This window comes from Piliocolobus tephrosceles, chromosome 7, assembly GCF_002776525.5.
Source record: "Piliocolobus tephrosceles isolate RC106 chromosome 7, ASM277652v3, whole genome shotgun sequence".
NCBI lineage: Eukaryota > Metazoa > Chordata > Mammalia > Primates > Cercopithecidae > Piliocolobus > Piliocolobus tephrosceles.
Window position 1 is genome coordinate 71,585,514 of NC_045440.1, and position 22,795 is coordinate 71,608,308.

A 22,795-nucleotide genomic window follows, 5' to 3' on the forward strand; every position below is an offset into this window, starting at 1 on the left:
GAGGAACATATATATAAAAGAGCTTTATTCTTCTCTGGCAAATTCAAATTTCAAAACAGTATTGTAGTTTTGAGTAACCTGATAACTAAATCACTAAATTAAATATTTTCAAAACTATACATAACTGAACAAAAACCCAACTCAGGGGCTAGGTGCAGTGGCTCACCCATGTAATCCCAACACTTAGGGAGGCAAGGATTGCTGGAGGCCCAAATTCAAGACTGACCTAGGTAGTACAGTGAGACTCCATCTCTATAGTAAATTGAAAAATTAGCTGGGCATGGTAGTGTGCCCCGTAGTCCCAGCTCCTGGGGAGGCAGACTCAGGAGGATCATTTCAGCCCAGAAGCTGGAGGCTGCAGTGAGCTATGATCACGCCACAGCACTCCTGCCTAGGCAAATTTGGCAAGCCCCTGTCGTCTCTTAAAAACACACACATAAACCACCACCACCACAACAAAAAAACCCCAACTAAATGGGGTATACTACATTATCTTACATTTTAAATAAAAAACTGTGCAAGTTTACTGCCTAAACCAAAAAATACCCCATCCCTCGCCCATGCTAGTTAATTATATCACTGTATTAAATTACAATCAACTTCTAAGAAACACCTAATTTTTACATAGTTTAAGAAATAACATTTTTGAAATAAAACCTAATAGTTTGGAAGCTGTTACCAGATAATTCCTAGAGTTTATGAACACATTTTCTGGAATCAAAATAATTGTTAAAAGTAGAGCACAAGAAAAAGTGAAAATAATCTTAGAAGGATTACTATTACAGGTCCAAAATGTAACTTGCAGAAAAACTAAATCTGCCGTTGTGCTTTTAGAAGCCTTGAATGAACAATGACATTTAAACAAATTTTTTAAATATCTCTTCTTATAATTTTCTTAGGAAAAAATCAGAAGGCAGAGAAAGCAAAACAAAATTCTTTTATGGAATTTCAAGTCCATTCACAAAAATATATAGTAAACAGAAAACACATATAGGGTAAAGTCAATCAAAAACATCAGATCTTGTATTACAAAATGATCAAAATAACATTCAGTCACATCATGGATGAGATCTCTGACGATTAATTAATGCAGGACCTAGTATTCATGAAAATTTCCAAGTTTGTTCAACTGAATTTCTATTTACATAGAAAATTCTTAGTGTAAATTACCTACCTGTTGCCGGGAGGGTGACATTGTACTGAAGAGTAACGAAAATGATAGAAGCTTTTGCCGTTATCTAGAAAGAAGGAAAAAAAAGATCAAGTCAATTTGTGACCCTCTCCCAAATAACAGATCAGGGGCAAAAACTTTATAAAATCTGTCCCTAAATCGAAGCACCAATGGCCCCCTAGTTCCTGTGGAACCCTGACAGACACAATGGAAATTACTGATTACCAAGGAGCTAATGTAATTCACCAGAATACTCTTCTGTGGTTTAGGTAAGATAGTGTAATTCATCCTTAACTTTCAGATTTCAAAAGACATTTCCTGCAGTTCCAGAAAACAGTTATTTGACAAATAACGATTCTCTACTCTAGCCCTACACAATGAATAAAAAGTTCCTATTAAGACAAATTTTAAGTATAAATTAATAAAATAAAAGGATGCACAGTTAGTATGAGAAAAGCAGATCAAATATAGGGTCTGTGGTATGGGTGTGTTAGTATCCCACACACCTAGCATAGTTAAGTGGTCAGTAACTGTTTAACTGACCTGACTACTGGTAAAAGTAAACTGGTCAGAATAGAAAACTGGAACGCTTACCCAATCTTTACAGGCACCAGGCAAAGTGCTAGACAAAAAAGGAGGAGATGAAGATGGATAAAATAATCCCTAATGACAAGAAGCTCCACTGTGTGAGGAGTATAGGTAAATAAACTGTTATAATACTGCAGAACAAGCGCTAATAGCTTGCACTATGGGTACTTGGGATAAACAATGAGCTTTGTTGGTTTTTTTTTCTGGGGTAGAATGAAATGAAGGAGTTGTGCTTTGCTGGAAAATAGGCGTTCCCTAGGTTCACAAAGGGGGATGAAGAGGACAGCACAGATAGAAGAAACAGAGCATGGCAAGGTCAAGTAGCAGTGAACACAAGGCCAGGCACAGGACGCACATCAGGAAGTGTTAGAAATGACTAGAAACATTATTGAGTGCTAGAAAGGACCCTGTTTTCTGAGTTAAGTAGTTTAGATTTCATTTTTGCACAACTGGAGAACTTTGAGGATGGGAAAGTTCATTTATGCCTTTTAGAAGGATTGCTGTCTATGACCTCCTAAGTGGTCTCCCAGGCCCCTTCAGATCCATTCTCCACACTGCAACTAGAATGATTTTCTGATCATGTTATCACATCCCCCTTCCTACCTGCTAAAAATCCTTTACTAGATTCCCATCTTTCTAGGAGAATGTGACCACAGGACTCTATGGTCTGACTCCTCCCTCTGCCTCTGCAGCCTCAATCTCAGACCACTTCCTCCTGCTCCCTTGCCTCCTGCAGCACCTTCTACCACAGGGTCTCTGCACGTGCTGTTCTATCTAAAATACAGTTGGAAAATCTTTCCCATCAGATCTCAGCTGCATCACACCTTTTCAAGGAAGTCTCCCTGCCTTCCTAGAGTAGGTCATTTCCTTTGTTAGATTATCTCAGAGAACTGTGTTCCTTTCCTTCAAAACCATACTCTGGCTTGATTATATTAATAATTTCTGTCTCGCCCATTAGAATGTAAGCTCCAATAGAACTGGGACCATGCCTGTTTCCACTCATCACTAGATTTTCAGAGTCCAGCAAGGGGCCTGGTACATATTAGGTAATTAATCAATATCGCTGAATAAATATCAGTTAAAGTACAAACCGGAGTGAGCATGTACCCAAGAATGAAACTTCTGCAAAAGACCACATGAAAGATAATGAGGCCTGAACTAAGACAGTGACTGTGGGATAGAGAGGCACTCAGAAGACAAAATAAGGTTTGGTAAGCTAGAAGAAATAGTACAAGGTTATTTATTGATACCTACAGCTGAGATTTCTGGAGATGTGCAGTAAGGCAGCTAAAATCTAAGTCTAGAATTCAGTAGGGAGAATCCAGCTAAAATAAAGATTTGGGAGTCTCTTTTTACAGATAATAGCTGAAGCTGTGAAAATACATAAATCATATACGGGGAGTCCATAGTATTCGTAGAGAAGTAGGATGACATCAGACCTACAGAGAGAACAGGGAAAAAAGCAAAATCTTCAAGTCACTGAAACTAAGAAAAAATGGTCAGAGAGACAGAAAAAGAAATAAAGAGAGCTTGGAGTCCCAAAAGCCAAAGGGGAAACATTTCTAAAAGGTGTGGTTAATAAAGTCAAAGTTTCAAAACAGATGTGGGAGGAAAGAGAACAACAGACCGGACAATTAAAGAAGTCATCAGTGGTCACGGCTTGAGTGATTCCAATTAAGTAGTGAGAGCAGGAGCTGCATCGCAGTGGATTGAAGAACACAGGGGCACAAAGTGGTATCCAATAGATGCCAGGTCAAAATTTATGTTGTTTTTAGGGTAGGAGAGATTGAGCTTATGTGGGGGCAACAGTGAAGGCACCGGGGAAAAGGGAGAAGTTAAACACACAGGATAGAAAGAGAACAATGGATGGAGGCATATGGTAGGGAACAAAATTGTAAGGACTCAGTATTGCACTCTTGAACAACTTTTCCTCTTAGATGGGAAGAAGGCAGTAATGGACGGGACAGATAAGTTCAAAAGACAGGAAAATGAGGAAAACCGCCCTTGATAAACTTTTATTTTCCCTGTATGGGAAAAAAGCAATGTCACATATTAAGCATAATGGGGACGTGAATGATGACTATTTAAATAGTTCCCATAGGGAAAGGAGATGGCCAGGAAAAGTAAAAAGATCCCGGATGTGAACGTCTGAGGTTAGAAACCTTTGATTTGCAATATTATCTACCAGCATAAGTATGACTTTCTCTGGGAATTGAGAGGCATAGAAAAGGCCAATAGTGGAGTAAAGACTGCAGGAAGAAAGGCAAAACAATGAGGGGGCTAACATACTGGAGAAAGGGAAAGGGGGCAACGGTACCACAACAGCTTTGACTAGGTAGAGAACCGACTTATGACTAGAACAAGGGAGGTGAACAAAACGTAGGTTGTAGCTGAACTCTGCTATCCTGGAATTCAGGAAGTGGAAGAAGTCAGGTTTGCACGACAAAGTGCAGGATACGGCCAGTAAAGTGAGTTGCTCAGCTGGGTTAGATATGAAGGTCTCTTGAGTTGAAAAGGCTACTGAGGCTACTCTATTAAAATTTGGGTCATTAACAAGGACTCATTAGAGCAGAATGATGACATGAGTCTCCAGGGCGACACTACTTTCTTGTGATTATTTTTAGTAAAGTTGAGTGGTCACTACATTTCATTTAGTTTTGCTATCTTTGTTTAGACTATATATACACACAGTCTAAACAATATATATACACACAATATATATATATAAACTATATATATATAACTATATATATATATACACACTCTATCTCTTTTACACACAAATACTCCACATATCTGTTTCCAGTTTGTAATATGAAGTCACCACTGTCACACCTAAGAACACTTTGTTAAAGAGTCCCTTACAGGCCGGGTGCGGTGGCTCACGCCTGTAATCCCAGCACTTTGGGAGGTGAGGTGGGTGGATCACCTGAGGTCAGGAGTTCAAGACCAGCCTGACCAACATGGTGAAACCTCATCTCTACTAAAAATACAAAAATTAGCTGGGTGTTGTGGCGGGTGCCTGTAATCCCCGCCACTCGCGAGGCTGAGGCAGGAGAATTGCTTGAACCCAGGAGGCGGAGGGTGCAGCAAGCCGAGATAACGCCATTGCACTCCAGCCGGGGTGACAGAGCGAGGCTCTATCTCAAAAAGAGTCCTTTACAAACAACAAATGAGATTCTTCAAAGATAAATTTAGCATCAAATTCTAAAAGCAGCAAAAATTAGATTATCCTTTTAGCCAGGCTTCCAAATAAAATTAAAATTTGGCCTCTAGCTTGTCTAGCATGTGACTTTAAGTAGAAGAAGAGGAAAAATGTAAACTACACACTCCAAAAAGTTTCAAGTTTAAGCCAGCAGTCATGCTCCCAGCCATTTCCAGGCCTCCTAAGCCTCACACACTGCTAGCATTGCTTCAGTTAAACTCACACCACAATTAATTAGTAGTAAGATAAGTTAGTTTAGAATATAAATAGGCTACAGAGATATATAATGCACTCAAAAGTAAAAATACCTGAGTTTATGACAGTTTTGAACATTTACAGTACTGCTCTCCATTTACAAACATGGAAAAATGAAAAAAGAAATGAGACTTATTCAGATGCATTTTAAATAGGTTACCAGAAACTGAAATGAAATACCTGATTCTATGCTGTACACAATGTCATGAATACAATAACATTTCTTTAATTAAGTGTCACTAGTTGGGGTTTGGTATCTTTTCTTGTTATATAGAGATGTTAACTATTTTGCCCTTGTTTTAGAGGAAGATGTGACTACTACATGGAGTGGATCCCTGAAAAGTAAAGACAATTCTGAATATCAAATTCCACTTCCAGTGGGGCTCAGTGGCACGTGCCTGTAGTCTTAGCCATTCAGGTGGCTGAGACGGGAGGATCACTTGAGCCCAGGAGGTCAAGTTCCAGCCAAGGCAACACAGTGAGACCCTGTCTCAAAAAAAAAAAAGAGAGACCCTTTTGCAGTTCACAAGTGTGATGATTAGGGTTTCACACTTATATGTGAGATGTGTCTCTCCCTCAAACTTTGTTATGACCTGAAAACCTTACCTGTCATGAAAAGAAAGAAAAAAAGGAAAGAAAAAGAAAAAAATCCCCCAAACCTCAAAAACTGTTTCAAGATGGCTGAAACTGTAAACGTCCCCAAAATCTGTATGGCATAAAGAACTTGTAGATTTTGAATATCTTTCCTTTTGAATATATTTCCTTTATACACTCCTTAAAAGAAATACTTCTCTTGTGAATCCCTAATTTTTCACCCCTCCTCCACATTCTCACTTTCAGAAAGCTTCCCAAGTATCCCTAACATTTTTTGACCATTCAATTTTTCCTAACTCAAATATGAAGCCATTCATTGTATACTATGATTTGAATTATGTGGACAGACACTGACTGTAATAAAACTATGATTCTAAAATTTACACGCAATTTTTGATTAATGTGAAGTTCCCTGGAAATTAAACTCTTACATTACCACCAAACAGACTACTTTGTTAGCCTTTTCAGTATGTATAATCTCTTTAGATGCTAACTAAAGAGATTCCAGGCCCTTCTCTCACATAAAACTGCTTTCTACTTCCCAATTTTGGTGAGTTTTTAAAGAATAATAATAGCTACCACTTATTGCATGCCTCTTGCAAGCCAAGCATTGAACTAGGTTTAATACATATTGGTTAATTTAATTATCAGACTAACCCAATAAGCCCCATTTTGCAGATGAGGAAACTTCAGTTCTGAGCTGCCCTAGGTCACCCAGTTAGCAAGCTGCAGAGCCCTAACTTGAACATGAATCCCTTCAGCTCCAGAATCCATGCTTTTACAGTGTATCTACATTGCTTCTTCATTTTGGCTAGTAATACAGTATTTCTTTCTTTGTTAATTTTTTTGTCGATTTCACCATAAATCCTCTGACATTTCCTCAATGTATCTGCACAACAGGCTTAACAATTCTGCAAAAAAAATCAATTTCTCTATTATTCTAGCACAAGTACTGTAATTCTATAATTATGTTAATTTTGAGATTCAGCAGCAATTGTTTCAAAAGTCGAACAGCAAAACTAACCTAGTCTACACATTCCTATGTATAGATAACATGCTTTGAAATCCTAACACCTTAACATATGGTAAGAAAAAGGAACAACTCGCAGAAACTTTTGTGTATCACTTTAATGCTCACTTTTGAATTGACTTAAAAAACCTCTAGTATTATTGTCTATTTAGATTTTCAAATTTTACAAATTTATATAAAGGTGAAAATCCACTGTTAAAAAAAATCACTAACATGTAAGGCAAGGTATAGGTGGTGGACTTCCCTAGAAATAAAGTAAGAGAATGTAAAATAGTTTATATAAAATCAAAGTTATACTATGTGTCAGAATTTCTGATTTATATTTCATTTCATTCAAAGCACTGCAAATATACCTTGCAGGTCACAGTACCCCTAAAATATGTTTTTAAAGTCAGGAAATCTTAACATATGGAAATGGTTTATGACAAGTTACACAAAATTGAATATACTACATATATTAAAGTATCACTTTAAGATCAAAGTAGAAAGTATATACAAGTATCAAATTCAGAAAGTGAATACAAATGTTTAGCATTCGGTTTTTTTTTTGTTTTTTTGTTTTTTTGAGACAGGGTCTTGCTCTGTCCTTCAGGCTGGAATGCAGTGGTGAAACCTTGGCTCACTGCAGCCTCCACCTCCTGGGCTCAAGTAACTATCCCACTTCAGCCTCCCAGTTGCGACCACAGGTGCGTGCTATCACTCCTGGCTAATTTTTAAAAAAATCATTTGTAGAGACAAGTTCTCCCTATGTTGCCTAGGCTGGTCTCGAACTCGTGTACTCCAGTGATTCTCCCACCTTGGCCTCCCAAAGTGTTGGGGCTTACAGGCGTGAGCCAGCGCACCAGGCCTAGCACTGTATTTACCTTCACACCATATTATCTGAACCTTGCAAAAAATGACTGTGAGGAGAACAGTACAGGTGATATTATTTCCTTATAAAGAGCAGAAAAATTGAGACTCAGACTTGAGGCACCCAGGAAGTAGGTGGCACAGCCCAGACTTAAAACTTGAGAATGTTAGTTCCCTTCTACCTACCCTTTAACTATACCTGCTACATCCTTAGCAGTGGTTTCAAACACGCACGACACAATCAAGAGTAAATGATATCTGTATCTAGATCCAGAAAAGCCCATTTGATGAGAGGCGAAAATAAGGTTAAAATATTATTTAATTTTAAAATAAAAAAAATAGGCTCCATGAAAAAAAATGTATTCACCTTTTGGTCACTGGTAATGTCACTGCATTAGGTTTTCTCAAGGATTCTTAACGTCGCTCATATTTTTTTAAGCACTCCTATGTCCCAGGCACTATCCTAGACTCTGGAAATACAGACTCTTAAAAATACTCCAAAATCTCTACTCTCACTTGTTACATGCAGGAGAGAGGAGACAAAACAAGGCAGGAGCGAAATAATTTGTATATTTACTGAGACATAAGGGCTCCAGATAAAAATTAAGGGAAAAAAGCAAAGGAATGAGCGCGTGTATTGAGGAGCGAGGGGAAAAACGTAGGATGTTACTCGTTCACCTTGCAAAGTTTATCATCCACATTCAACAGCTGTTAAATAAGCCATCAAAATACTAGATACGTGGGAAGAGAATTTACACACTCCTGACATTCCTATCCTCTCCTACTTCAAGAAACAAAATTACTCGACTCATTGGCACCGCTGTTCAGAACCTCGATTTATCCATCAGACCTTGTTTCTTTAAAGCATCAGGGCAAAAAGTTCGTTAACTGGTAATAATACCAATTGAAAAGACAGAAATTAAAACAATCCGGCGTGCCTCCACTGTGCGGGTGCCCGCGGCCACCGCCCTTCAGGTCGAAAGCAGATGCTCGACTCCGGTTTCTCGCTCACCCCAATCTCGGAGCTACCGGGGGGCCCCCCTGTCACTCAGGCCTGTGGCCTCCAGGCTGGCACTCCTCAGACCCGGGACCGGGCCTTCGCCTTCCTCGGCCCTCGCGGGGCTGACGCTTCCGCGGCCGATGCTGGCAGTACCCTCAAGTCCGCCCACCCGCCCCGAGCCAGCTCGGCCGCGCAGGGGCCGCCCCCGCCCGCCCGCCGGCCCCTCGCCGGCTGCCACGTAACCCTTCGCGGGAACCAGGAACTGCGCCGCGCAGCCGGCGGGAGGGGGCGGCGGCGGGTCAGGAAGGGGGCGACGCGGTGGTCCCCACCCCCCTGCGGGCCGCGATGAGGCCCACCGAGACTTTGCATCCCCGGGCCGGCCGCCAGGGAGCTGCCGCCGGCGTGGGGCGGGGCAGGGCAGGCCTGTACCTCGGGGACTGAGGAGTCCGCACCTACCCCGGACCCGAGCCCCCCGCGGTCCTGGACGAAGAAGCCGGGGCTGGCAGCTGGAGCCCGGGCCCGGGCAGGGGGTGGCGGGGCAGGCGGTTGGGGCTCGGGGCGCGCTCACCTCAAACATGAGCCCCAGCAGGAAGACCATCGCCACACAGGAGACGATGTCCGCGTGATTCTGCAGGACGAATTCGTGGCTCAGCACCGGGGGGCTCTTGGTGCTCTTCTTGCGAATCGCCATGGTGGGGCCGCCGCCCGCGCCTGCAGGTGCTCCGCCCCGGCTCTGCTCTTCCCAGCTGCTCACCGACTCGCCGCCGCCGCCGCCTCCCCCTGGCTGCTCCTCACGGCCCCGCTGCAGCCGCTCGCTGGGGCTTCACTTCCCATCCCACAGCCAGTACGCAGCCGCCGGGCCGCCCGGGAGAAAAAAAAAAAAAAGAAAAAAAAACAAACAAAAAAAACAGCCAGCCCGCAGCGGCGGCGAGCATGCGCACCAGGGAGACGACGCTCGCTCGTGCCGCGGCCTCCTCCGCGAGCCCACAGCGCCACCTGGGGACCGGAGGCCGCTGGCTCGCGGCCGGGCGAGTTTGCTGGAACGTGAGCTGCGCGCCCCTGCTACGCACCGGGCCCGGCTTTGGGAGTCGTTTGAGGCGCGAGCTTCCTCCGCCTGCTCAGCAGCGTGAGACTGCGACCGGGTGTTCTCCCGCCCTCCTGGCCACCCAGGGATTGGGTGTCAGTGGCCTGTTGCACACTGCCACTTCTACAAGTGACTGCCACCGTCAGGATAATATAAAACTACGAATACTACCTGACTCCACAAGGGTACGGTGTATTCTGCAGTTTTAGCATCTGCCTTAAAAAATTAACCTTAGAGTTAAGCACTCCCGGGGACTTATTTCTACCCTTTGTAAGTTTGGACTAACTTAAAAAAAAAAGCTGACCCTATTCTGGTCTGCCTGTCCATCCCCACCCCCATCCCTGTCCCCGTCACCATCCCCATCCCTACCCCCATCCCCCACTGGCCTCAGACTGAGGACGAAGGGATCAGTTTGGGTTTACTGGCTTCCCGTATATTTAAATTAACAACATGTTTTAGTAATCAAAAAGTTGAAAAGGATCGTGGATAAAGACACGTCCTCCTCTTATTGTTTTGCCCAAACCAGGAGTCCTTTGTATTCTTTTTCCTGAAGAATTGCTCTCCTATTTACCCATGAGCCAAATGTAGAAACCAAAGTCATGCTAGATTGAGCCCTTTCAGGGCCCTTCCGCATCCGGTCATCACCAACCCGGGGCAGTCCTATCACCCGGCTTCTCCACTACCACAGTCCGAGGGGACTTGCCTCTTGCCTACAATATTACAACTCTGGTGTAACCACTTAGTGGTTTAAGAATGTGGCTTGTTAAATCAGAATTCTGCCACTTATTACTTGTATGATCAAGGACAAGTTACTTAATCTCTATAGGACCCTATTTCCTCATTTTTAAAAACGTATTCATTTATGTACTTACTGGGGGTTGACTATGCCCTGAGCACTGGGGATATAGAACTGAAATACAAATTAATTTATTCTTATGGGGGAGAGAATCTTTAAACAAGATTTCAAAAGTGAAACAGATGTTAAATTGAGTTGAGCATCCAGGAGAAAAATAAAGCAAGGGGAATAGGAAAGTGTGAGGCACTTACACTTGCCTGAAGACCTGCAGGAGGTGAGGGAGCAAGCCCTGTGGATATCATCTGTAAAGTGGGGATAACTGTAGTGCTCATTTTAGCAATTAAATGAGATGATTAAAGGAAACTGCTTAGCTGGGAGTTAGGGCTTTATAAATTTAGTCAGTGATTATTATTTTCCTCCTTCTGGGCAATCACTGGTTTCACTTCCCTTCAGATCACCTTTCAACGTTTATGCTAGAATGATGCTTCTAACTGACAGAAAGTTTTTCAGTTTTCAGAAAGTTTTTCCTTTTCCTTCATGGAAAGCTAGCATGATGAAGTAGCCCTTTCTGATTTGGTCCTTGCCTACCCCGACAGACTGGAGCACTGCATCTGCAGGCCATAATCTCTGTACCAGCATTATTGACTACACACACTATACAGTTGCCTCTCTGTATCTGTGGATGCCGCATACACTGTGGATTCAACCAACCTGGAGTAAAAAATATTCAAGAAAAGAACTGTATTTGTACTGAACATCTACAGACTTCCACCCCATGATTATTCCCTAAACAATATAGTACAGCCAACTATTTATGTAGCAGTTATGTTGGGTTCGATATTATAAGTAATCTAGAAATGATTGGAGGTCTATGGGAGGATTTAGGATATTTCTCATCAGAATATTACATCATCTTATATAAGGCATCTGAGCACGGGTGGATTTTGGTATCTGCGTGGGTCCTGGAACCAATCCCCTGTGAAGACTGAGGGACGACTGTACATGCCATGGCATGCTCTCTTCCCATGCTCTCCCCTGCCTTTGCCTGTGCTGCTGTCTCTGGAATGTTTTCTCCTCTCCTCTCATAGACACAGCAGGCTCCTGCTGTTCCTTCATACCTCATTTACATATAACCTCTTCAAAACCTTCACTGAATTCTGTGAGCTAAGCAATTTATCTTTTATGATTCAATTGCATTTTTGAAATAGTTTTATTGCAGTACAATTTATGTCATATAGTTCAGCTATTTGAGATATTCAATTCTGGTTTTTAGTATATTTACAAAGTTGTGCAACAATCACCATAATATAACTTTAGAACATTCTTGTAATCTCTAAAAGAAACCTTGTACGCATTACCAGTAACTCTCCATTTCCCCTCATAGTCTTGGCAGCCCTTGGCAACAACTGATCTATTTTCTACCTTTCTATATTTGCTTATTGTGGGCATTTCTTTTTGTTCTTTCTGTGTTTCTTTTCTTTCTTTTTTTGAGATGGGGTCTTGCTCTGTTGCCTAGGCTGGTGTACAGTGTTGTGATCATAGCTCACTGCAACCTTGGACTCCTGGCCTCAAGAAATTCTCCCACCTCCCAAAGTACTGGGATTACAGGTGTGAGCCACCACGGCCAGCTTGGACATTACATGTAAATGGAATCATGGTCTTTTGTGACTGATTTCTTTCACTGAAGGTAATGTTTCCAAGGTTCATCCATGTTGTAACATGTATCAGTGCTTCATTCCTTTTTATGGCCAAATAATATTCGATTGTATGGATATAGCATATCTTACTCATCAGTTGAACATTTGTGTACAAGTTTTTGTCTGAACTCAATTCCTTTGGGTATATACCTAGCAGTGGAATTGCTGATCATAAGGCAACTTTATGTTTGACCTTTTGAGGAACTCTCACACTGATTTCCATAGTGAATGCACCATTTCCCACCCTATTAGCAACGTGTAGGGATTCCAACTTCTTCCCATCCTTGCCAATACTTGTTATTTTCTGTCTTTTAATCTTATCTATCCTAGTGGATGTGAAGTAGTATCTCATTGTGATTTTGCTTTGCATTTCCCTGAGCACTAATGATGTTGACTACTAGCCTTGTCAGGTGCTCGGGAGCCATTGTATATCTTTTTTTTGAAGAAATGTCTATTCAAATCCTTTACCATTTCTAAGTTGGATTAATTTTTTAAAGTTTATTGAGTTGTAAGGGTTTAAAAATATCTATTCTATATGTCCATGTTGTTCTGTATTTTAAAAAATAAAAATAGATTCTAGGTCTTAGCAGATATATGATTTGAAAATATTTTTTTCAGTCTGTCTTTTTACTTTCTTTCTTTCTTTTTTTTTTTTTTGAGACGGAGTCTCGCTCTGTCTCCCAGGCTGGAGTGCAGTGGCCGGATTTCAGCTCACTGCAAGCTCCGCCTCCCGGGTTTACGCCATTCTCCTGCCTCAGCCTCCCGTGTAGCTGGGACTACAGGCTCCCGCCACCTCACCCGGCAAGTTTTTTTTTGTATTTTTTAGTAGAGACGGGGTTTCACCGTGTTAGCCAGGATGGTCTCGATCTCCTGACCTTGTGATCCGCCCGTCTCTGCCTCCCTAAGTGCTGGGATTACAGGCTTGAGCCACCGCACCCGGCCCTTTTTACTTTCTTGATGGTTTTCTTTGAAGCACAAAAGTTGTTAATTCAGTGAAGTCCAACTTATCTGTTTTCTCTTTAATCACTTGCTATTGTTGTCCTATATAAGAAATCAGTGCCTAACCCAAGATTCCAAAGATTTACTCCTGTGTTTTCTTCTAAGAGTTTTATAGTTTTACCTCTTACACTTGGGTCTATGAGGACTCACTTGTATTTTGTACATAATTTCATTTTAGCAGTAATCATACTATCTTCTATTGTTTGCAAGTCTGTCTTCCCACTAGACTGGTGCTCCTCAGGAACTGGGAGTCATTTCATTTTTCCAGCTCCTACTACCTAGTGCTATACTGTCAAATATTTAGTGGTCAATATTTATTGAGGGAATGAAAAGAAAAAATACCTCACATAAACGAGAATAAAACCTTAAGATAGTTTAACCAAGAAACAAATATAAAAATAATATATGACTCTACAAAGTTACTCATTTTAAATATATTTTAAGAAGACTTGCAATGCACCAAGCAAGTCCTGAGTTGTAGGATATAATTATTAACAAGACAGACTTAGTCTTTGTTCTTGAAACTCATGCCTGAATAGAAGACAGACAATAAACAATGACCAATGTGGTGGATATTTACAAAGAGACAGTGCAAGGTGCAATAGAAGGGTTCTAGGGCATTTGGAAATGAATTGCTGTACTAATGTCAGTTTTTAAACTGAAATTGGTCCTTTCAAACCTTAAAATCTAGTGATTTTTCACTCCTTTGTGAGAAGATCAAATTGGTCTTCTTTCAACTGCTTAAACATATCATACTCTGGCCAGCCATAGGACTTGAGATGACCGTTGGGTTTTTTTGTTCATTTGTTTATTTGTTTTTGAGATGGAGTCTTGCTCTGTTGCCCAGGCTGGAGTGCAGTGGCATGATCTCAGCTCACTGCAACCTCCACCTCCCAGGTTCAAGTGATTCTCCTGCCTCAGCCTCCTGAGTGGCTGGGATTCCAGGCAGGCGCCACCAGGCCTGGCTAATTTTTGTATTTTTGGTAGAGATGGGGTGTCACCATGTTGGTCAGACTGGTCTTGAACTTCTGACCTCATGATCCACCTGCCTCAGCCTCCCAAAGTGCTGGGACATCTAGCATTATAGGCGTGAGCCACTGTGCCCAGTGATCACTGGGTTTGGTAAGATGCAGGTTGTTTGGTTATGTTAGTTTGGGTTGTCCAGGAAATAGATGCCAAGACAGAGTTAGAAGCATAAGAGACTTATTGGCAATAACATTTGTGAAAATTAAAGGGGAGGAGAGTCAACAGGGAAAGCCTTCAGACTGTAATGTAGATCTGATCCCTGTGAAAGGAAGGAAGAAGGATCAGGCAGGAAGAGCCTCAGACTGAGGTGCCGCTGAGAAAGTTTTGGCCAGCCTTGTGTGTGGAGCTCCAGCACAGAGACTACCCATTGAGGATTTCCACATTGGATGGAGATGATGAGTCCTTGGACTGTGACAGTGCCGTCATGCACTGTGGGCTCCTACCCCGCACTCTTGCCATCTTTCGCAGAAGCCCCTTGCTTGTGTCAGGAGACCCTCTCTCCACAAATCCTCTTGAGCTTTGGTAATTATCCTTCTTGCTCCTTCAGGGACCCTATTGTTTATGACCTTGGGGTGCTGCACTATCATTCATCGTTTTCTTACCTGTACCCACGTACCCACACCCTTGAAGGGAGTGCCTTTATACAAATTTCTCCAGATCACCCAATTTAAACGTGCCATTTGCTTCTGCTAGGACCCTAACTCTTATGGAGTCACCAGTGACCTTGAAGAGAGTGTTTTCTGTGGAAATGGTAGGAACAAATGGCTGACTGGAGTGGGTTGAAGAGAGAATGGAAAATGGCAAGATGGAGGCATAAGTATAAGCAACTCATCTGAGGGGATTTCCCTGCAAGGGAAGGCAGAGTAATGGGCACATGGTGAAGAGAGGTCTAGGGAAGGGTTTTGCTTTTCTTTTTGGATGAGCTACATTATGATGTATTTGCATGCAGGTGGGAATGAACTATAAGAAAGATTTATTCTACAGGAGTTCCTTGCAGAAGCAAAGTCCTTGAGCAGCTCGGAGTTGATGGCATCTAGTGCACAGCTGACCACAGTGACAAGATAGGGTGCCCAGAGCAACCAGAGAGAGGGCAGAATTTAGGGGTAGGCTGATAATGGCAAGAGGAAGTTGTCTGCTTCTGATTGTTTCTACTTTCTCAGTAAAGTAGGAAACAAAATCATCAGGAGTGGAGATAGTGTGATGGTATTTGAAAAGAGAATGGAGTAAAACTGTGGAAGGTGAGTGGATTAAAGGGATGTAGTAAGACAGCAGGGCCCACTTGAGATTTGGGGCCATACATTTAAAGTGAGACTAGTAAGCAGAGCCACATAATTTCCTCTAGGCATATCTCCTTGTTTGGATACAGGTATGGAGAAGGCAGAGTTGGGCTTTGCCAGGCCAGTATGACAAAGGATGTGGAGGATGTGCAAGGGTGAGGGCAGGGGTGATGAAGTGAAGGCCATGAGGTGGTGGTCATGCTTGTTATACTGTCACCCTCTGCCCTGAGAGTCCACCCTTTGCTGCTGTGAAAGGCAAATGTCTGCAGACTGCAATACTGGGGCTCCCTTGCCCTTGACTTCCCATTGGAATGGGACTGGAAGTCTGTGGAAGACACTAGCCAAAAATCAGTGGGTTTGGGGATTTCTTTATACTCCCATCATCCCTCCTTGCCTTACTATGTTTCCAACAGTGACTATGTTTGTTCTCCTGTGGTCACTGCCTCTGTCAGGTAGCTTTTCTGTTACTGTTTCAGCTCTAAGTGGGCTCCAGGGACCTCATTCTCTCCCCCGCCACTTCAGGCTGTTGGTTGTAATAGCTTCCCATGCTCTTACTCCCCAGATACTTCACCATCCCTTGTTGGTTCATTCAACCTGCCACTCCTCTGTGAATAAGCCCTTCATTAAACTCTCTCCAGCTAAATTCTTTTGAATGGGCTATCTATTCCTTGCCAGTTCTCTGACAGAGACAGAGGACAGAGAAATAGTGCTAGGGCCTCTGAATTGGAGGCACCTATGGGGCTGAAGAAGTGTTGTGGAGGCTAGCTGGCTGAGGAGGAAGTGGTGAGAGAGTGGGATGCTGGAAATGATTTCAGAGGTTGTGCAGTCACTGGCAACGAGATGCACAGGGTAGAAAAGTGGGAGTGGTAGCTGAGGTGGATGGAGAAGGAGAGCTTTGAGAGTGAGAAGTCAAGGCAGTAGGAGGCTAAGGTGCTCAGCACACACTTCACATGGATGCTAAATCACCAAGAATGACTGAAGGAGAAGAGTGGAAAGGGAGCCACTGAGGGAGCTGGGCACTAACATGTGCTGCAAATGAGGAAAAGCCTGAGAGACTGGCAGATGATTGCCACAGGAGGGTAGTGGGTAGTATAGTTTCAGGGCATGGACTTCCAGAAAAGCTGGGGTTTTTGAGCAAGGGAGGAGAATTGTCTGTCAGCAGCATCGAGGACTATGAAAGACACCCACTCCACCCCTAGGGTCTGTGGTATGTGGTGCGTGGGAGGGAAGAAACAGCCACCTCTTGAGAAGGCTGGGGAAGCGGGTTTCAGTTTTCAGTTAGAGCTGCCTCCAGGTTTCTGAGCGAGAAGGTGAAGAAAACATTCAGAAAGAGGCAGAGGGTGTTGGGGATTTGGTAGATGGCACACCTGGAGCTTTGGGGGATACAGTGTTAAGAGTTTGGGGACTGGAAAGGGGCTTTTGGCTTAAGCAAAATAAGGGGATGAACAGAGCCTTGTGGGGAGGAGATTGTGGTGATGATGGACAACAATGGAGGTTTGACTCTGGAGGTGACTAAGGTGGAAAGTTTTGAAGCATTGTGGAATGATCTTGAGGTCTTTTAGGGGAAAGTGAAGGTTTAATAATAATTTTTGCTTCTTTTTTAGGATTGGCCTTTTAAGTTTATAGTGAAAGGCGGCTGCCATTACCTTCTCCAAGGGTGGATCATGGTGGTGGGGAAAGTGGTCCTACCAAGACACATGGGCTCTGGAGGCCTCCCTCAAGCAGACTTTTTGTTTTGTTTTCTTTTAGAGATGGGGGCCAGGCTGGTCTGAAAATCCTGGCCTCAGGCAATCCTCTTGCCTCAGCATCCCAAAATGCTGGGATTACAGGTGAACCGCCCCACCAGGGACCCCTCAAGCAGATCAATTGCTTATGTGTATTCAGCTCTGGAGGCCACATTCTAAGTAAGTGAGACTTTGGCAAACATAGCCTGAATCCTGAAATTCTCAGGATTCTTTTAATGATTTTAGGACAGAAGGCAGTTTATTTGGGATTAGGTCTATCCAGGAAAATTTGTGGTACAAGGTTGCTGTAATTATGAGAAATATAAAAGAACAGAAATATGATCTTTGCCCTCAATGAGGTTGTGTTTAGTTGGCCTTACAAGACATGTATAAGAATGAAAAACCTGTTCTGAGAGGATGTGAAAGTAGGTAAAGAAATTACCTAATAGAAATAAGTTAGAACTAAAATGGGACTGTTTGATTTCGACCACTCCTTGGGGACAAATTGATGAAAAGTAAGAAACAAACGTTTGTTGCATGCTTATTAAATTCCAGGCATTTTGCTTTTACATATATCATTTGGTTTTCACATAAATCTTATAAAATAGGTGTTGTTATCTTTATTTAAAGATAGAGAAGCTGAGGCTCAGAGATGTTAAGTAATTTGCCCAAGGTCATAGGTGCAGGTTGTCTGTGTGCCTGCCAAACCCATTCTTTTTAATGTTTTTTTGAGACAGGGCCTTGCTATGTTGTCTAGGCTGGCCTCAAACCCTTGGGTTCAAGAGAACCTCCCAAATAGCTGGAACTACAAGTGTGCACCACTGTGCAGCAAAAAAACCCATTCTTGTTTCATGTAAACAGTCCTGCAGTGTATGTACTTGCCAGAAAGACTCTGACTTTTCAGAGAGCGGTGATTCTCAATCTTATCTCATTCCTGATCTGTTCAAGAGACTGGTTGGTGCCTATGTAGAAACATAAAGCCCATGAAAAAGACCCCAACAGATCATTTTTCTGTTTACATGTTATTGCTATATCATGCTATTGTTATATCATGCTAATGTTATATCATGAGTTTAAAAACATAAAATTGTACTCATCTAGTGAGGAGGAAATTGTATTTTCATGAGGAAGCAAAACCACTTAATTAATATTTGGAAGTTATATGATTTCCTTGAGTATAAATTTGCTGCTATGGAAACAAGAAAACAAATTTATAATACAGTGTTGCTACTAGTACGTAAGACTGGCAGGAGATGGCATGTCACATTTAGAGGTAGATCTGGCAACTGGGAGAGAGCTGTTTGATAATGGCTATGAAGATTCTGTGACCCATCCTGACCACTACCTAGGTGTCTCTCTAGGGGTAGAATGTAATCCTGTGACCTATAGAAGCTTAAGGAGCCCAAGCACAAGGTGGAGGACTTTCTCACCCTATTTACCAAGCATATCAGGGCCTGAGTAATACTTCTCTGATAAAAGAGAGCTCAGTTTTAGTAAGTGGTGAATGTAAAGTGAAAAATGGAAACAGGAAGTAGAATATTTTCAAGAAGTTTAACTTTGAAGGGGAGAAGAGAGCAGGGTCTGTAAATAAAGAAGAATAAGGGAGTCAAGGTAGGTTTTGTTTTTGTGTTTTGAGTGATATCACAGTTGAGCATGTTTATTAACAGATGGTAAGGAGGGGAGAGATGAACAGGCTGAAGACAGGGGGAAGAGGTGGGCAAAATGATGGACAGAGGTCTCTAAAGTTTGGAATCCACTAGAACTTTACATAGGAAGGGACACTTCTTTTTACACCGAAAGGATAGAGGGAGGAGGAAAGGCTAGTAGAGAACAGCACAGTCACAGAATGACAGTGGATGTTCTTCCATGTGGATGGTGAACTCAGGAAGGGCACTGCAAGGAGAACTGTGAGCCAAGTTTCTGTTTTGAATTGTTAAAAACCACAGGCAAAATACATTTAACAGAGTTTACTTGAACATTAAAGGATTCATGAAGTAGGCAGCACTCAAAACCAGAAGAGGTTCTCAGAATTGTGTTTCAGCTGTGTGAGCAGCAGGCTTTTATAGGTGGAACAGGTAAAGAAATTACCTGACCAGGCACAATGGTTCACACCTGTAATCTCAGCACTTTGGGAGGCTGAGGCAGGCGAATCACCTGAGGTCAGGAGTTTGAGACCAGTCTGGCCAACATGGTGAAACCCCATCTCTGTTAAAAATACAGAAACTAGCTGGGTGTGGTGGAGCACACCTGTAATCCCAGCTACACGGGAGGCTGAGGCAGGAGAATCACCTGAACCTGGGAGGCAGAGGTTGCAGTGAGCCAAGATTGCGCCACAGCATTCCAGCTGGGCGACAGAGTGAGACTCGGTCCAAAAAAAAAAAAAAAAAAAGAAAAGGAATTACTTGATTGGGTCCAGCTAAACATTTCCATTATTTGGGTACAATCTGATGGAAGTCCTTAGAGGTAAGTTGGTGGTTTGTGACTGGTTAAGCTTAAGTGTCCTTTTACTGTTTATATGGAATTGGGTTTTAGTTCATTTGTGTAGGAGTCTAAGGAGCTCATTGGCCTTATTGATGCCCAATTACATATTTTTTAAAAATTTTATTTATTTTTGAGACAGATTCTCGCTCTGTCGCCCAGGCTGGAGTGCAATGGTATGATCTTGGCTCACTGCAACCTCCGCCTCCCGGGTTCAAGTGATTCCCCTGCCTCAGTCTCCCAAGTGGTTGGGATTACAGGCACCCACCACCATGCCCGGCTAATTTTCATATTTTTAGTAGAGATGGAGTTTTGCCACGTTGGTCAGGCTGGTCTTGAACGCCTGACCTCAGGTGGTCCACCTGCCTTGGTCTCCCAAAGTGCTGGGATCACAGGTGTGAGCCAGCGTGCCCGGCCAATTACTTATTTTAACAGAATGATTGAATAATAAGGGCAGAAGGAAACATGTCAGCAGGAACAGGGATTTTTCAGGCATAGGGAGCACTGAATGGTTTGTAGAGGGAGAAGGCTATTAGCCCCACCTCAAGACATACAATGTATGACAGAAGAAAGATGTTCGTTCAAGAGGGCTGAAGGGGATTGGTGTTTTGAGGGGAGAGCCTGGTATATAGTTAAAACAACCAGTCAGAGGGAATGTTTGGTGCAGTGGCAGAAGTTGTAGATAGTTTATATATAATGGAATTAATTATATTAGTTATAACTCTTTTAGTTGCAAGTGACTGAAATGGGAATATAGTGAACCACAAGTTAAGAGAGTCAAAAGAAAAGCTTCAGGAGCCAGGGCGCATTGTGGATCTTAGGAACTAGAACCAGGCACTTGACTTCATTAGATTCTTTCTCTATCTTTCTCTCTCTCTCTCTTTATTTTTCTTCTGTCTTCTGTTTCAGCTTGGCTTCACTTTTTCCAGACTTTATTTACATGGCAGAGAACATGGTCACTTGCTGGTTCTATCAGAACAATTCCAAGGAAAGACCTAAAGTAGGCTAGTTTAGGTTGAATGATCATTTCTGGGTTAAAAATTGTGGCCCATTTTGGCCACATGCTTTTTCCCCTGTGGGTAGGGTGAGTTTAGTACCAGAAGGTGTGGAGGAGCAAGTACTAGACAAGTAAGAACACAAACCACCATTGGTGTCCTAGAGAACATGGTAGAAAGGATCTGGAGGTAGAGGAACAGTGGGAGGTGGTTGGATCAGGGAAGAAAAATCCGGCGGTAATGTGAATGTGAGTGAATGAGAAGAATGGATGGAGTGACTTGTGTTTGAGGCACTGGCCAAGGACTGTGGGGATATCTAGTAGGGTGATTTCTAAAATAATTTCAGCAATCACAGATAGAGGAAAGACTTCAGTTTGAATTTGTTGTGTTTTCAAGAGGGTTCTAGTTCTTAGGAACAGACAGGAAAATGGTGTCAGGTAATTGGTTCCTGGAGGCTGGCACATTCTGGAGACAGCAGCAGCTTCTAGGGATGCTTCATAAGGTTATTATGCACTGACATCTGCCAGGAGTAGATCATTTTCACCTGATGAGAATTAAACATTGAGAGCATCATTTTGTGCAAAATGCCTTCCCCAAATTAGAAGGACTTATGCCTCAGGGACTTTGTGACTGATGGAACTGAATAGATATCTTGTAGCCATCAAAGACTGGTGTGCGGCTCAGTGCCTAGTAGAACCCAGGTCTTGGGGTGATGGCCAAGGATTCTTTGGAGCTCCTTCCTTGTTTGCATCAGTCCATGTGCTCCAAGACAAAGCTTATGGCACAAATAAAAACAACTACAATGTATACAATTCTTTGCAGTCCTCCAAGCACTTCTGATATACATTACTAATTTTAACATTATCTAAACCCAGAACGTAATGTTATCTCTGTTTCAAATGAGGAGATAGAGGCTCAGAAAAATAACTTAAGGTTTCACAACTAAGTTTTAACTCCCAAGATGAAGAATGTGAATTTTAGCTTATAAAATTATGGTAAGATTATACTAAAGACTAAATATGGTACTTTGTGGCAATTAGTTGGTATAAGTCAAAGTGAAATAATCATAAGGGAATATGTGAATGTACTGTTAATAACATCAAAATAAAATTAATATTTATTGGATGCCAAGTGCTATGCTAAACACTACAAACTACTCATTTAATAGTGACAACTCATTGAGTCAGATCCTATTACCATTCCTTTTCTACAGATGAAGATTGATTAGACGAATATTACTAAACTGTTAATACCACCACCATGATAAATGGAAATAGGAATAGGCTGCATACAGGGAAATCAACTAATAGTAGTTGATTTTAATTAGGAAATGAGCACTAGGCTAGGGAAAGAAGAGAAAGGAATAAATCCTTGAATCTGTCTAAGACAAATGATAGGTTTTCTCCCTGTGAAGCAAGCCACTTTTATTTCTTAGGCCATTTATTCCTCCTTCTGAGTACACTTATACCAATCAGCATTTTCTTTGGTTCTCAATCTGCCTTCAAACTACATCCTCAAATTATAGCATAAATATTTCCCAGTTAAGTGGAGTGGGGCTAAAATGAAACAAGGGTGACAAAGGACTAATTCAGCTTGGGACATGGGAGAATGGTAATGCCATTTACCCACATGATGTGTAGGGAAAGGGAGGTAATCAGGAAATTGTGCAGTAAGCTGAAAAGTTTGGTTTTAGATGCATTGGGTTTCTTCAATACATGGATGTCTGCTCTTTGGGAGACAGCCAAATAAAGGATCCTTACAGACAGCAAAAGATTCAGGCCTGGGGCTTTGGTGAGTGATTCAAGCTAATCACACATTTGGAAATTATTCAGCATGGTGGTAATGTTAACAACACCAAAATGGATTAGCTTGTTAGCTTGTTGAGGTGGTGAATAAAAAGAAAAGAACAATGCATTTAGTCTTGGGGGTATCCATACGAAAGAGGCTTAAGGGGGATCAGGAATTTAATTATATATGTCATTTTAATAGCAAATTTCAGAGTCCTTTTCAAATGATAAGTTTCCCAC

The 22,795-nt window shown here is 42.2% G+C and overlaps 1 protein-coding gene and 1 non-coding gene across 3 annotated transcripts in view; one reads left to right on the plus strand and one right to left on the minus strand.

The window, feature by feature from the left end:
• TRAM1 (translocation associated membrane protein 1) overlaps positions 1 to 10,094 on the minus strand; it is a 33,161-nt gene extending 23,067 nt beyond the window's left edge. The window contains exons 1-2 of one of the 2 annotated variants that reach the window (XM_023184030.3): positions 9,261 to 10,094; positions 1,175 to 1,238 (exon numbers count right to left, since the gene is read on the minus strand). In XM_023184030.3, coding sequence (XP_023039798.1) covers positions 1,175 to 1,238; positions 9,261 to 9,383 — 187 coding nt within the window. In that variant the 5' untranslated portion in view covers positions 9,384 to 10,094. Of the gene's footprint in view, positions 1 to 1,174; positions 1,239 to 8,704; positions 8,955 to 9,260 lie in introns of those variants that run through there. The other variant, XM_023184031.2, reaches the window with a different exon arrangement.
• LOC111520985 lies at positions 5,730 to 5,836 on the plus strand. The gene has a single exon (XR_002724820.1). It is a non-coding gene; the product is annotated as a small nucleolar RNA U13 (small nucleolar RNA).
• Positions 10,095 to 22,795: the final 12,701 nt, after the last annotated feature.